Source organism: Anopheles merus, chromosome 2L (genome assembly GCF_017562075.2).
Source record: "Anopheles merus strain MAF chromosome 2L, AmerM5.1, whole genome shotgun sequence".
NCBI lineage: Eukaryota > Metazoa > Arthropoda > Insecta > Diptera > Culicidae > Anopheles > Anopheles merus.
The window spans coordinates 36,519,314-36,533,022 of record NC_054083.1 but is presented as its reverse complement, the minus strand read 5'-3'; the positions used below and the strand labels follow the sequence as shown (position 1 = coordinate 36,533,022).

Genomic DNA, 13,709 nt, shown 5'->3' with positions numbered 1-13,709 from the left:
AGAAGTAACTATTAATATACACATGGAATTCTAATCAATAACCTCACTGCTGCTTTAGAAATTCATAATTTATACTTATTTTTCATCTGGTTTGAGTAAAAAGTTGTAGAGTAAATTACTACCATGTTTACGGTAGTGGAAGTTAAAAATCACCATGAAGCAAATTTTAGTCAAAAACCATTTGAAGCAGTTCACAAGATTATAGCTCGAAAGAGGCACCCATAAACCCCCCATCATTCAATTATTATATTCCTTTACGACACAAACAAACCATCTTCAATTTAGTGTACTCCATGGAATTGCTCAATTTAGTGTGAAAACGTACCCCCCCAAACCGTGTTGAGCTAGGTCATCCATATAATCAAGATCAAGCAAAGTGTCGCTTGTCCAATACTTCCATAATTTAATCAGTTTACCCTTCCTCCTCACACACCCAAAACCAGCCTTAGTCGTGGAATCGAAACAGCCGTGTAAAAAGAAGAAAAAAAGAATAATCAAGGGCAGATACTTACAACTCATCCGGACAGTTGACGGGCTGTGCTAACCGATAGCCATCCCGTAGGTAAGCCGATAATTCGAAACAGTCCACCTCCTGCGAAAGAGAGAGAAGAAGAAGAGAATAAAATGTCGCATCAGTACAGTAATGCAGAACGACACTAAGGAGTAATCCTTTGCAATGCCAGCTATTAAAACGACGATGGGCAGCCAGCCAGCAAGCAAGGACAAATCTCCTTGCGCGCAAACGGGACGGCACAACGGAAAGAAGAGCGCGAAGTGGACAAAACATTAAGGACAATCCATCCATAGCGGGGATGCGTTAAGTGAGTGTGAAAAGCAAATAAAACTCTCGTGTAAGGGACTTATCGGGACGCAACGGCGGACAGACCTTCCCTGACAACGGCAGAAAGGGGTGAACATTATAGGGATGAAACGGAGCAAAACTGTGAGCGCACGGGACAAACCAGAAAGGAAGGAAGGGATCAAAGACAATGAAATAATTTAGTCCCCAGGCCACCGTACCCTCCACCGTTCATTGTGCGGCAAAACAAGGCGATAGGGGAAGAAATCTAATATCTTTGCAACAGTGCGAATGGGGAGGAAAAACAACATTCAAAAAGGAGGGAAGCGTGTGCGTCCACATTTGCTTTGCCTTCACTCGCTATCTCCCTTTCAGGGGGTAGGGCGCATCCCGTCCGCTTCCCATTCCCATGGCCCATGATCAAAGCAAGGAGTGACCATCGGGGAAGGGAAGTTCTGGAGGATGGAAGAAAAGAAAAAAATCCCGGAAAATGGGATGTGTTTCGCAATTATGCTGCTCCCAGCGCCCGGGAAACTCTCATAAGAGTGGGAAAAAACGATGCTCATAATGGCAGGCAGACTGTCGGGGTGAACAAAACATTATTGCCTGGGCCTAAATATTTCGCCTGACCACCCCTCGGAAGGGAATGAAAATGGTACGAATTCTTTCCTGTAATGAGCTGCGTAATGGGCAATGTAAGGAACCATTTTGAGGGATAGAATGAGAAAGAGAAGGAAGCGAGAGAGTTCCTTCAAGCTGTGAGTTTGTTGTAAAATTTGTTTTGCTGCATTGTTTTCCTTGCCACAATGTAACGGAAAGCAAGGATGAGAAGTGAACAAAAAAGCAGCAGCAAAAAGTATTCCCTTTTGCCCATTACTGCCCATTTCAGCTTGGATCCCGAGTTTTGAGGCATGAGTATCGAAGCTGGAAGACAATATTCTACCGATGAGGCAAGTAAATAAAACCGAACCGGCCAGCTTATATAAAACCCGGATCTGGCAAAAGGACCGCTTCCAGCCCAGTGCACATGAAGAATTGAAAACGATTAGCCGGATTTATGAGCCGCGCGGGTTGCCAGCGACACAATCACGCTGATGCCATCGGAAGCGAACGGGAAGCAAGCGCGAAATGATTATGATTATTGTTGCGCTTAAAGTGTTATTACCACGCTGCCTCTCGGGACCGTCCACTGACCCGTCCGCTGGGGGTTAGGATCTGCACGGGAGAAGAAATCCCACAAGGCAAAATCCGCCGAAGCTATTCGAATCCTGCAGGCGTATTTTCGTTTCGCGTCTGTTTGGGTTTTCGCTGAGGGTTTGGTGCGCGGGACGCGAAGAACCGCGGAAAGAATCAATTTAATTAATTGACTGTTATTTATTATTAATTCATAATCAATGTAATGGCTACACACAACCGCAGCCTAATGCCCATGATGGGCTTTTCGGAAAATGGCTAACCGAAAGCCTATAAAACACACACACACAGAGAGACGCATATGCGACGCAGCTGTGGTGGAATTGAAATTGGAACTTGAAGGCAGAGACGGTAACACATTACCAGGGAGCGAAAAAAAACACCCCCAAATGTCCTTACTGACTGGCTCCTCGGGGGAAATTTATCGCTCAAACCAGACTGCTGAAGACTGCTGTTTATTTTGTCCAATATTTCCAAACGATGCGGTTTTGTGGTCTTTGGCCAAAACCGGTCAGTTTCGATGATTTGGTCACTGGTATGTGTGTGTGTTTAGTATGTGTGAGAGAGACAGGACCCATCAAAATTACAGCACTCGACAGTGTGGAGGTACGACAAGTATGGCGCCGACGATGAGTGCACGATCGGAAATAGGTCAACGCCATCGCCATTATCGCTAATGGGGCAGACTTGAAGGGTGTCCCGTGGGTGACTATCGGACTACTCCACCACCGCTCTGGTGTGTCATTTCATGCCGTTGAAGTACGTTGCGTTGGGTTCGTTCCGGTGTTTCGAGTGCCCGATCCGGGCGGGTGTTTGGCAAGTGACGAAATCATAAATAAACAGACAAGCCTGTAGCCATTAGTGGGGCGTACGCTTCGAGTCCCCGTCCGGGTAAGAGTAAATATAATATTTTAATGCACCGCAACCGTTCACGCCAACTCGAGCAGGGGGGGTGGGATTCTGATTGTGATTGATGTAATGTTAGCATAAACGGTGAAGTGGTCACTGTACCCTATCGTCTAACCTAGGGACTTACCTCGAACGGCATCGCGGCTAGCGTGGCGAGCTCCCAGAGCAGCACCCCCAGGCTCCAGATGTCGCTCGATGCGGTGAAGAACTTCTTCTCGAGCGTTTCCAGCGCCATCCACTTGATCGGCCGGTTCTCGTTGTCCCCCAGACAGTGGTAGTCGCTCGGGAAGACGTCCCGGGACAGGGCGTTATCACAAACACGAACGTTCAGCTCGACGTCTAGGCTGTGGGGCGCGGTTTTTTTTGTGGTTGTGGTTGTTGTGGGAATGGGAAGGAAAGACAAAAAATGGATCAGATTTTTTGTTGTTGTTGCGCTTGTTCTTTTGGGGCGAAACTCGAGGTGGCTGGTTCAATTCCCAATGGAGTCGTTTTCGGGCGAGATGAATTGTGGTTTCTTGTTAGTGTGCGTATACTTTGGAAGCCGACTTACGGGCCCATTATCTGCACAATGTGGGATGCGGCAAATCGGTTTAGAGTCGTTTTGTTTGACAAATGAAGCAAAATCCCGGAGCAATTTTGATTGAAACAATTCTTAAATAAGCTTAAAAATTGGATTGACAAGGAATGTGTGTAAACCATTCCAAGAATTACAAGGTATTTGGAAACGCATAACATAAATATTAAACTTCTTCAATATTAAGCTGTTGTTCGTTGCGTGAGAAGCAAAATTTAAGTCTTTTACAAACAAAGTAAATCGAATGTCTAAATTAAAGTGAATGAGTGTCTATAAAGCACACGCACGCGTACTAAAGAATCAAAAACAGTACGTGCATGATTTTTGTAGTCTTTGGCCTGGTAAATTAAACAGAATTAAAGTGATCGAAAACACCCAGGTCAGCGATAATGAGAAAATTCCACCGTTTGAACTGTAGAATCGGATCACTTTTCTTTCAGTTAATTTAGTAACAATTTGTGGAAAAATGTACTCGAAATATTTCACAAATTTTGTTATTACATCTCACACTTTCTAATTTGTAATTTCGCTAAAATGATATCAGTCATTTCTGTCTGAAAATTTCATTTCATCAATGACGTTGATGTACTTAACATAAAACATAAAAAGTCTTACAAAATAGAAAAAAAAATAATAATAAAATAGTCGAATAAAAATAGGTTTGCTTGATAAAGGTTACTCATGTCATGAAGCTTTGAGATGTTTTTCCTAATTTATATTGATATTTTGTAAAATACGCTGGTTGTATTCATCATATGTTTCATGTATAACAAATGCAATTCAGGAAGATACAGGCTCAGGGATACAGCTAAGATGTTTTTAGTTATTAGTACGTTAACTATTCAAACTATTTCATCCATTCTACAACAAAATCCGTCATAAAAATCATTTGACAAACAAGACAGCAATAAACTGCAACTGAACTTCGTCTCCATCCATTCTGTCAAACGTTAATGAAATGCGTAGGACGTTTTTGCTATTCCATCGAACATTATTTGCACCATTGCCTTGCCCACTCAGTCCATCCTCCAAGTAACGCTGTGGCGCCACCGAAACCCATCCAGAAGCTTTCAAACGCAGCCTCCACCGACAGCGACAGAAACAGAAACACAACCGAAAGCCCAAAACAAACCCAGCACCCATCATTCTCCACCGCCTAGGGCGGTGGTTGGAGATTCGCCCCAAAATGTTGTTATGTTGTTTTGGGACCAGCGCTCCAGTTTTCAAGCCCGCCGGCAAGAGATTTGATTTCCCACCGCTGCACATCAGTTACAGATGATGGTGATGTTTATGTGACTTGCTTTTATTTCCCCCCTCTATTAACCCCCCCTCCCACCAAACCTCCCCTCTCCCCCCGTATTACTTACACACAGTTCCGGGTAGCGATGTCCTTGTGCAGTACGCCGAGCGAGTGTAGGTGCGAGATGCCACGGGCTACTTGCAGTCCAAACTCCACCAGCTGTCGGGTGCTGAGCTGCGAATTTTGAATACCGATCTCCCGGCAGCTTTGCAGGTAGCTGGATGGAAAAAAACAGAAACAGAAAGAAGCAGAAGAACCGAACGGCAAAGCGTGGTTCGCGGTCAGTCAGGATGGTAGATTGGCAGAAGATTGGTTTTAAATTTATGGTGATTTGCTTTCTGAGGTTTTGCGCCCGGGACAAACATACGCTGGTGGAGGTTTGTTTTCTCTGCTTACTTTTGACGAGTTGGCAGGGGGAGATAATCTCGCACTCGAACATGGAGCAGACCAAAACTGTGAGGTTAAATATTGACAGAGAAAAATTGGGAAGTACTTGTACGGGGGGGGGTGTATCATCGTGCATATCATCGTGTGAGACCGAAAGGTTTTTCGTTACACAAAACGATTTATCAGAAAAGTAACTGTTTGTTTGGCTTGGTGGAGCAGGGTCCGGAACCTTGGCAGTGAACACGATATTCTGCCATCTCGGTTCAATGTAATCGTTTCATGTGCTCTCAATAATCACTCAGAATTCATTCCACCCGCTACACCAAAGGCATTGCTACACCAAAGGCAGGGAGGTCCCTTTTTCTTGGAGCTCCGCCATGTGTTCTTTGAAAGCGGGCCTACATCAAACCGCGTCATTCAGCGCGTTTAAGGACGGCATATCGGTTACTCTTAAGATGCTGCAACCCCTAACCGAGAAGGCAGAACATGAAAAGTGAAGTAAAAACAAAGCTGAAAGTGAAACGTGTTATCCCTAACCCCGAACATCGGTTGCCAACATTACGTGGCATGTGGCTGGTAAAAGGATACCGAAACCGGTAGAAAACATTCCAGCGCAAAGGATGGCGCATACCACCGTTTGCCACGTGGAAAATGTAAGATTTCTTTTCCAGCGTGCGCTGCTCGTGTTTGAGCCCTTTTTCCTCCGAAACCTTACCATTCTGCCAGTGGCCTTTTATCCCACATCGACAAAAGGTTCTTGCCACTTTGATTTCTCCCAACGCTGACGGTTCGGTTTGGCTTGCTAATGTCTATTTGATAAATGTAGCGCCGTTCGATCGGGTCGACAATGACGGGGGACAAATCGGACGCTGGCAAAGAAACGGCAGGGCAGAGGTTGGAGCAGCCTTATTGGAGGACGCTTTTGCAACCTGGCAAGTGAATACATTTCCTGTGCCTGGTTGGAGCAATAAAAGAGGAGAAAAAAGGCCCGCTGTGAAAAAGAATCCAACCGAATGACGTTTTGTTTGTTGCTTTTCAGACGGCAGGCGGCTAACACAAAAAGAGTGACGGAAAAGCTTTGCAGAAAGCTGGGTGGCTCGTGTGCCGAGGGTTTCGGAGCCATTCGAGCGAGGCACCGTCTTGGGACAGACAGCTCGGTGCGGTGCGGCAGAGTCTGAAATCGAGCCCAACCGAAAAACACAGGTCGTGTAATGTTTATTCAGGAACTGATGCGAGGTTGTTTCGTCGTGTCTTTTCGTTTTTAAAAAGAAACTTGAAACTTGTCTTGGCACCAAACGAAAAAAAAAGCCACGCTCATGATGTGTTTTGCAAACAAACCAATGGATGCGGAGCGTAGAAGCAATGAACAACTAAAGATTGGACGTAGTAGTAGTATATAAATCTTGTTTTTACATTTGCTGTGCTATTGGTGCACGTTTTGGGGGGTGACGTTTGGGGGCGGTAGTAGAGCAGGGCAGGCAGGGCTCAAGCAGAAGACATTACTTACAGTTTGAGGTTTCCTTTGGCCGCCAGTGGGTAGGCGACTTTCGGTGGCCCCGACAGCTCGGTAACGGCCGCCACCGGGAACAGGATGTTGGGATGGGAGATGCCACACAGGGTCGATCCTTCCGACAGCAGATAAGCCACCTGGCTCAGCGAGGCACCGTCTGGGTGGGAGAGAAAACCACAGATGAGAAGAAAAGTCATTGGATCATTTAATTGGAGAGCGAAGCTCTGGGCATAGTTTGAGCAATAAGTTACGTTTCGATAGTGGTGGAAATAGTAATACAACTGTTTGAATTAAAATGAAGAATTGATAACTAGGAAAATGTAAATTTAAGGCATCAGCGCTAAAACAGTTAATATAGTTGACAAGAATTTGTAACGTTTGCTTCTATTTTTGCCTCAAACGCCTCAAATGTCTCCAAATCACAATCGTGTAATTCTTAGTACCTTGAGAAGCGCAAAACTGTTTAAAGTTTTCAAGATTGACGCAAAAATAATAAAATTTTATTCGTGAAATACTTTTTTTGTCACTAAACATAAAAGAAACAACGTATAAACACATTAAAAGGATGATTTATTGTTGCAATAAGTGTCTTACTGACAAACCTTAATAACCATAACGCAAAACTAGAGAACTTAAAAGCAAAAACTAAGATCCCCTGTTAGAAATAGGTGCTTCAAAAGCGAAAATGTGTTACTTAGAGGCAAAAGTTAGCATAAACGACTGTAAAAATACAATTACTTTCCCCTTTAGGGACCATCTCATCTCTAAAGTTTATGTTCAAACTGCGCTCCTTTGTGTGCCTAACTGCCCAAAGCTGCCCGCGGTGTATTAACCTTTCCCCAGCGCAAACGATGGTGTTCCACGTGCACCGTTCCTGCCCATGCATGCCCAAGCACCACCCTCGGTACTTACCGACCACGGTTTTGATCAGCACGTCACGCGTTTCACCGAGCGGATGGTGCAGGATGCCGCTGTAGATCCGGCCGTACGTGCCCTCCTGGACGAGCTGCTGGCAGAGGATGGTACCCGGGGACACGGCAATCCGTCGCAGCTTGTCCTTCGGGTTCGAGCCGTTGCTGTGGATGCTTCGCGCTGGCGTCGATAGGCTGTAGACCTGCGAAAACAGCAACAGCGGAAAGCTCCATTAACGGTCTAGCGTCTAACGTGGGCCACCGACGTACGATGGGGTTTCGGATTGGGTTTGGGAAGTAGCGTTAGTGCAGCGACAAACAGCACCACCGAACGAGGGATTTGTGGAAAATCTCAACCAAATGAACAATAACACCGTCTAACACTAAAAGATCTCACACGCGCTGGTGCCTCTTCTCGTTCTCTCGTACTATTCTCAAACTGACGTTTCGGGATTTTGGGGTTTTCCGGGTGGTACGGGCCCTAGAACCAAGAACAGGCATCGGGCACATCCGACACCGAGCCAAGGCGGACAAAAAGCATAACCTGCCCAAAAGCATTCCGAGTTCTATCACGCAGAGCCTACGCAATTACCCACACGTCAAGTCGTTTCGCCCGGGCTTCGGGTTCACCTTCCCGATTTCCGAGCCACACCAGCCTCGGACACAAAGACAATCCTTTTCTCGTTTTGGAAGGTGCCTCTTTGCGTTGTCTTTTTTTGCTTATATGCCTATTTGCGTCAACGACTGTCATTGCTTATTATGGGGACATTTGCTTGCTGCTTTCGGAAGCTCCGGTGACTTGAGTCACCAGCGTGAAGATTGCGTGTCGAAGAGCCATTTCACGCCTGTTCTGACCGACACAGGGCTATCCTTTTGTCTTTTGGTGGGCGGAGGTGGAAAATGAAATTTCAGGCCCGACTGCACAAGAAAGCCCTACGCAACGAGCTGTCCCACTATATTGTCCTACCGGAGGAGTTGATTCTTTATTTGTTAAGCTCGAACGGATTCGAACGGACCACAAGATTTGGACGTAGGGCCCAAGAGAATTGGTATTTGTCCGGGGTCTTGAAATTGGACATTGGCACGGTTGGAGCATTGGGGGTTCCATGTTTATGGCGCTTCATTGATGATTAGAGAAATTTGATAAGCCAACGTAAAGCTCCGCTAACAGAATCGATACGGCCGCTTTGGAAGGGGTGTTGGTTGGGGCTGTTGTGAAGGTATATGAGCGTGTTTATCTCGTCGGCAAATCGGGCGACGGTCGTTGCTGTCGAGTTAATATCGAGGTTGGGCGGTAGGCGTACGCTTTACTTTCATTAAGCTTCGGATTAGGTTAGCACTTTGAAAGGATTGGCGAAGGCATCAACGAGCGGTAGGTGATAAAGATTTAGGACAGATTTAAGGGATTAATTTCAATCGGGGACGGGTTCGGTTCTAGGGCAAAATCGTGCAACATATCAGAAGCTAATCGATCGCTTGGTAACGTATTGATGTCAGTAAGAGATTCAGAACATGTTGGAGAAAGATGGGTTCATCAAGAAGAATATTTAAGAGCTCTTTTGGGGCATTTTTGTGTGCTAATGAAAATGAAACAAAGAATTCGCTGAGTTAAAGATGCACCCTAATGAACCATCGATTTAGTGCGCTATCATTCCCACTCCCGTTAAACTCCAGAACTAATCGCCCCCCACTCAATCGATAGCATCTCGATAATTGAGAGCTTTTTCGTTAGCGAAAAATTGCGATTGCATTGCATAAAGCCGACCGGGCCAGCTTTCTTACCCTGCGCTTGTGGATCCCCTAAAGCCTGCTGAGGGACTCACACCTCCTTGCTCATGTATAAAAATCGTGGTTCGTTAGCAACGCGCCCCCGTGCATTTGCGCAAATATTGAACAGAATGCGGGAGAATGCGGAAGGTGCCGACTGAGTTTGGTCGTAGTGCTTCTGGTCTGTTTCTGCCTGCTGAATAAAACATGGACCCTGAGCATCCAATGAACGTCGTTGTTGGGTGGTATTCATGTGAAAAAGGCGTGCAGAAACAGCAGCAGAAGGAGTACGAGCAGCATCTCGAATCGCAACCGGTTAATGGGTGGGACGGGGAGATGCGGCACAGGGAGCCCCGGGTTGATAAATGGATGGCAGAAGCCGCTGGTCAAAAGGATGCACTCGCGCAACCGGGGGAAACTCTATTGTCAGTTTGAACTCCGGTTTCCATCCATCAACACCCGGGCGTTTGTTGAAATCGGCGAGAGAAAAATTGTACCTCACCAGCATTTGCACCGGTGCTGGAGCGTTGGGTGGATGGAAAAGTTGTGCGAAACTCTTTTTTACTCCCTAGTTGTGTCATCAGATGACTCATGTTTTGTTACAGTTTTAGTTCAATGCACTGACTCCATAAATTGAGTGGATCACTGTACTACACTGTACCGGATAATCATTTTCAGACAATTTTAAACAAATAATAGGGCCCTTTCTTAGGCTGAAATTTCAGCCTGTCAACTGTTTGCATTGTATAGCAGTTTTCGAGCAGCTAGCTAAGTAGGTATAATATACAGGTGGGCTTATCCCAAGGTGTATGAATTTAGAAGGCTGATTTTTATCGCTTCTGCTTCTAGATGAAGATTTTAAGAGTGTTTTGAGTATTCGTCAAGCCTCAAAAAAGCTTGTTTAAACAAAAGTTTTCACCTATTCTGTCATAAAATGATATTCAAATTTGATTTTAAAAAACATACTATGAGAACACCTGGACTACATAAACTTTGATTCTAGATTCCACAACCCGATCTCCTGCACCTTGGGGTAAATGTAAACAACACCGTGTTTTCGAGCAGGTACTCGAATCTAGACTGAACTAGACTAGACTGAAAATTGCAGGCTAGTTTTTTGGGTGGTTTTGTATGGAGTGTTTACATGATTTCAGTCTTCAACTGTCAAACTCCATATAAAAAACTGACTAGAATCGTGAAGGGCCCCAATATTAGTAATTGGACGACGCATAGAACACAAATCAAGAGAGTTCAAATTGTGTTCATATTATCTGCCATTGGGGTGCTTTACGATTTTAGACATTTTTTTGTATTGAGTTTGACATTGGTAGGCTCAAATGACGTTATCGGCTAAGCTCAAATGACGTATTTACTTACTAGATCCTTTACATAGTTAGAGCGCGGTCTATCTAACAAGACATAAAACTCCAACACTCGTTTATAATTCGACAAATTGGCGGACGCCTTTATTCAGGACATTTTAGCGGACGCTTCCACGCCTTCTAGTCACATCAACTTAGGCCTACCACGTTCCCTCTGTCCTTGTAGACTTCCTAAACGACATACTAGCTTAAGGATTTTGGCATGAATCATTACAGCTCAGGCAAACAAACTTTTAGTTCTTACCAGATAAGATTAACATGAAATAGGTTAAAGATACTTGGTCTATCTAAGGAAGGATCATCCCTTGAACTGAGCTTGAACTCACGACGGGTGTTTTATAAAGCACATATTTTGTTTGGTACCACAATAGCACAACACTTTTCGACATACCCAACAGTGCTCGCGACACACCAAAGGCAGTGCAATGAATTGCTGTTTCGAAATTCTTTCAGGACCAGGATACTCTACTCAACGGGCAAGCACCATCAGCAGCAGCAACGGGCATGGTCAGACGCAAAAAAAGAGAAAGAAAATGCTCCACACAGTAAAACGAACTCAAAGCTCAGCAGCTGAACATTACGGCAGCGGCAGCACGTTGGTAGACGGAGATGAAAATATTGCAAGACACTGCAGAGAAATGGTCGCAGTGTAGTTCGTACGTCACCGGATACGGATTCAGCGACAGTGAAGGGAGATGATTGATACAATGAAGCGGTTGGAAGGTTGGGATTTTTCCTTCACTGCTCACTGCCGCTTGTTACAGTTTATGGGAAAGCTCTTTGTTTTGTGGATTACACTGTGAAAGGGTTGTATGTGTTCACAGAAAAATATTTGACAAAAAACTGTAAAAAATATCATGATGTTGAAGATTTATTGGGACTAGAAACGACCTCGTTCTACGTGTAACCTTTAATCGATTTTAAACTGACCAGTTCAAGTGAGCAAGTGTATCAAAGGCAGCAGCACTGAAAGCACAAACAAGCACTCTCGCTGGAATGCAATAAATCGAAAGCAAACGTTCCGCAAGTGACCAGCTGGGTTCGTAGCTTGGAGCTTGGTGAAAAACGTGCCACACCAGTGTGGCCAGTTACGTTACGGTAAAGATCAAACGCTAACCAGTGCTCCTGTGTGCATGTGCCTCCACTCGGGGATTGTGTAAAACGTCAACGATTACAAATGTCGTACCGAAACCGTACTCAACAAGTCCCGGTTTGGCCGGTTGCCAGCGAAGTGGAATGCGAAATGGGCAGCTGGAAAAGAACAACTATTCGCAAGGATTTTACAAGCGGTGGCGTTGACAGCGGAGAGTGGGCCGGCAAAAGGCGTGAACGATAAAACGCTTGATGATTAATTGCATCAATAGTTCACCGTGGCCGTGGCGCGTTACAATCAATTACAATCCTAGCAGCGGATGAACGAACAGAACGGTTTAAGAGTTGCTGCAGGGTTTGTCCCAGTCGATCCCACCGCTAGAGGGAGCTATTAGCCGCCATATTGTGCTATTTAGACAATTATCCGTACCCAATGAAGTCCGTTTGATCATTTATTTAAACAGAAATTTCTTTGATCTATGAACGATACCGTGCTCGTTAGGGTGGAAAAGGATTCGTGAAGAAATTTATTAACAAACTCTTCGGTTTCTAAGGTGTTCCTCTCTTTCGTTCCCCATGCGTCGTATGCTCTAAAGGCACATCATTTAACCATGAAGCATTTCATTTTTAGAGCACAAGTTTACCGCAGCATATTTTTCACGTTTTTGCTTCAACCAGCGGAACACCTTCCCTCGCTTTCCGGGAGAGAACGTTTAGAGGGAGATATTTTTGGTTTCGCAAACCAAACCACACCATGACTTTCCGTCGCTCACAGCAACACAACACAACACAGAAACAAAAACGAAAAAAAAAGTACAACGAAGGTTGTCACCTTCCGGGGCGCCGGCAGCCGGGATCTCATTTCCCGTAAAAAGGGTTGGGGCTGAGTTTGCCCCTTTGTGCTGTACTGCTCATTTCTTCCAACAGCCCCGCGCCACGAAATATTGTCTCGTTCACTGTCTTTCGGCCCGGTGCGAAGCTGAAGCCGGTCAACCGATAAGGGACCACACGGGTGCTGCAAACGATGAAAGGAGGTGCTGAACGGTTTGCTTCTTTCCACCGGTGGAACGTGTCAGCCAGGAAGGATTAAAAGACGGAGTGCTTCATTGTCGTAGGTGTGCGTAAAGGGGCGGCATGGTTTGCAGCTATTCAAAATTAATGATGAAAATGTCATTAAAACACACACACACACTCCCGACAGGCAGGAGAGTAGTGCTGCAGGGTACTGTACTCTACTTGTCAACTCGGTTAGGTGCTGATGCCTTTTGTGTCCTGCAGGACACGGGAAAACTTCATCGTCTGAGCATAAACAAAACTTTCCCCGCCGCCTGGGTGTCGGGCTGTCATTAGCGAAAGAGTAGGTGGCAAATGGAATGTGAAGTATGGGTGTGTGGTGTATGTGTTGCAAATGGTTCGAGTTAATGGTTTCATGTGTCAAAAACTGTAAACTTCTCTCGGAAGTGTGACATTCCACCGTGATGATGAGCGTGAAAAGGCACAGGAAGCTGATATGCGAGAGAAGAGCATTGGGGTCAGAATGAGGTAGTTTCTTTCGAATGTTGCAAATTCAGGCGTAGTTTCACTTCAAAATGATTGTTTTGGGTTGGATCGTTACTTAAAAATAAAATTATTTTTATCTTTAGTAAAAATCCATCAACTCATAAGCAAAGGACATTGCAGAAAAAGGGGTTTTGTATGGATAAAAGTAGTGAGAATTGAATTGAGAACGCTCTGGAACTAGTGTATTTTCCAGTAGTTCCATTGTATTTCATATAACGTTTGTTTAACTACAACATAGAGATGAGGACTCCATGTAGCTCTGTACGGTCAATGTAAGTCAGCGTGAAGTATGAAACTCCACAAAATCGATGCCTTCTCAGTGCA

The 13,709-nt window shown here is 45.1% G+C and overlaps 1 protein-coding gene across 4 annotated transcripts in view; it reads right to left on the bottom strand.

Annotated features, from left to right (window-relative positions):
* LOC121593256 (tyrosine-protein kinase Drl) overlaps positions 1-13,709 on the bottom strand; it is a 60,876-nt gene that overhangs the window by 14,076 nt on the left and 33,091 nt on the right. For all 4 annotated transcript variants that reach the window (XM_041915473.1, XM_041915474.1, XM_041915475.1 and 1 more), the window contains exons 8-12: positions 7,586-7,787; positions 6,671-6,830; positions 4,844-4,993; positions 3,030-3,246; positions 513-592 (exon numbers count right to left, since the gene is read on the bottom strand). In XM_041915473.1, the coding sequence (XP_041771407.1) occupies positions 513-592; positions 3,030-3,246; positions 4,844-4,993; positions 6,671-6,830; positions 7,586-7,787 (809 nt within the window). The remainder of the gene's footprint in view (positions 1-512; positions 593-3,029; positions 3,247-4,843; positions 4,994-6,670; positions 6,831-7,585; positions 7,788-13,709) is intronic.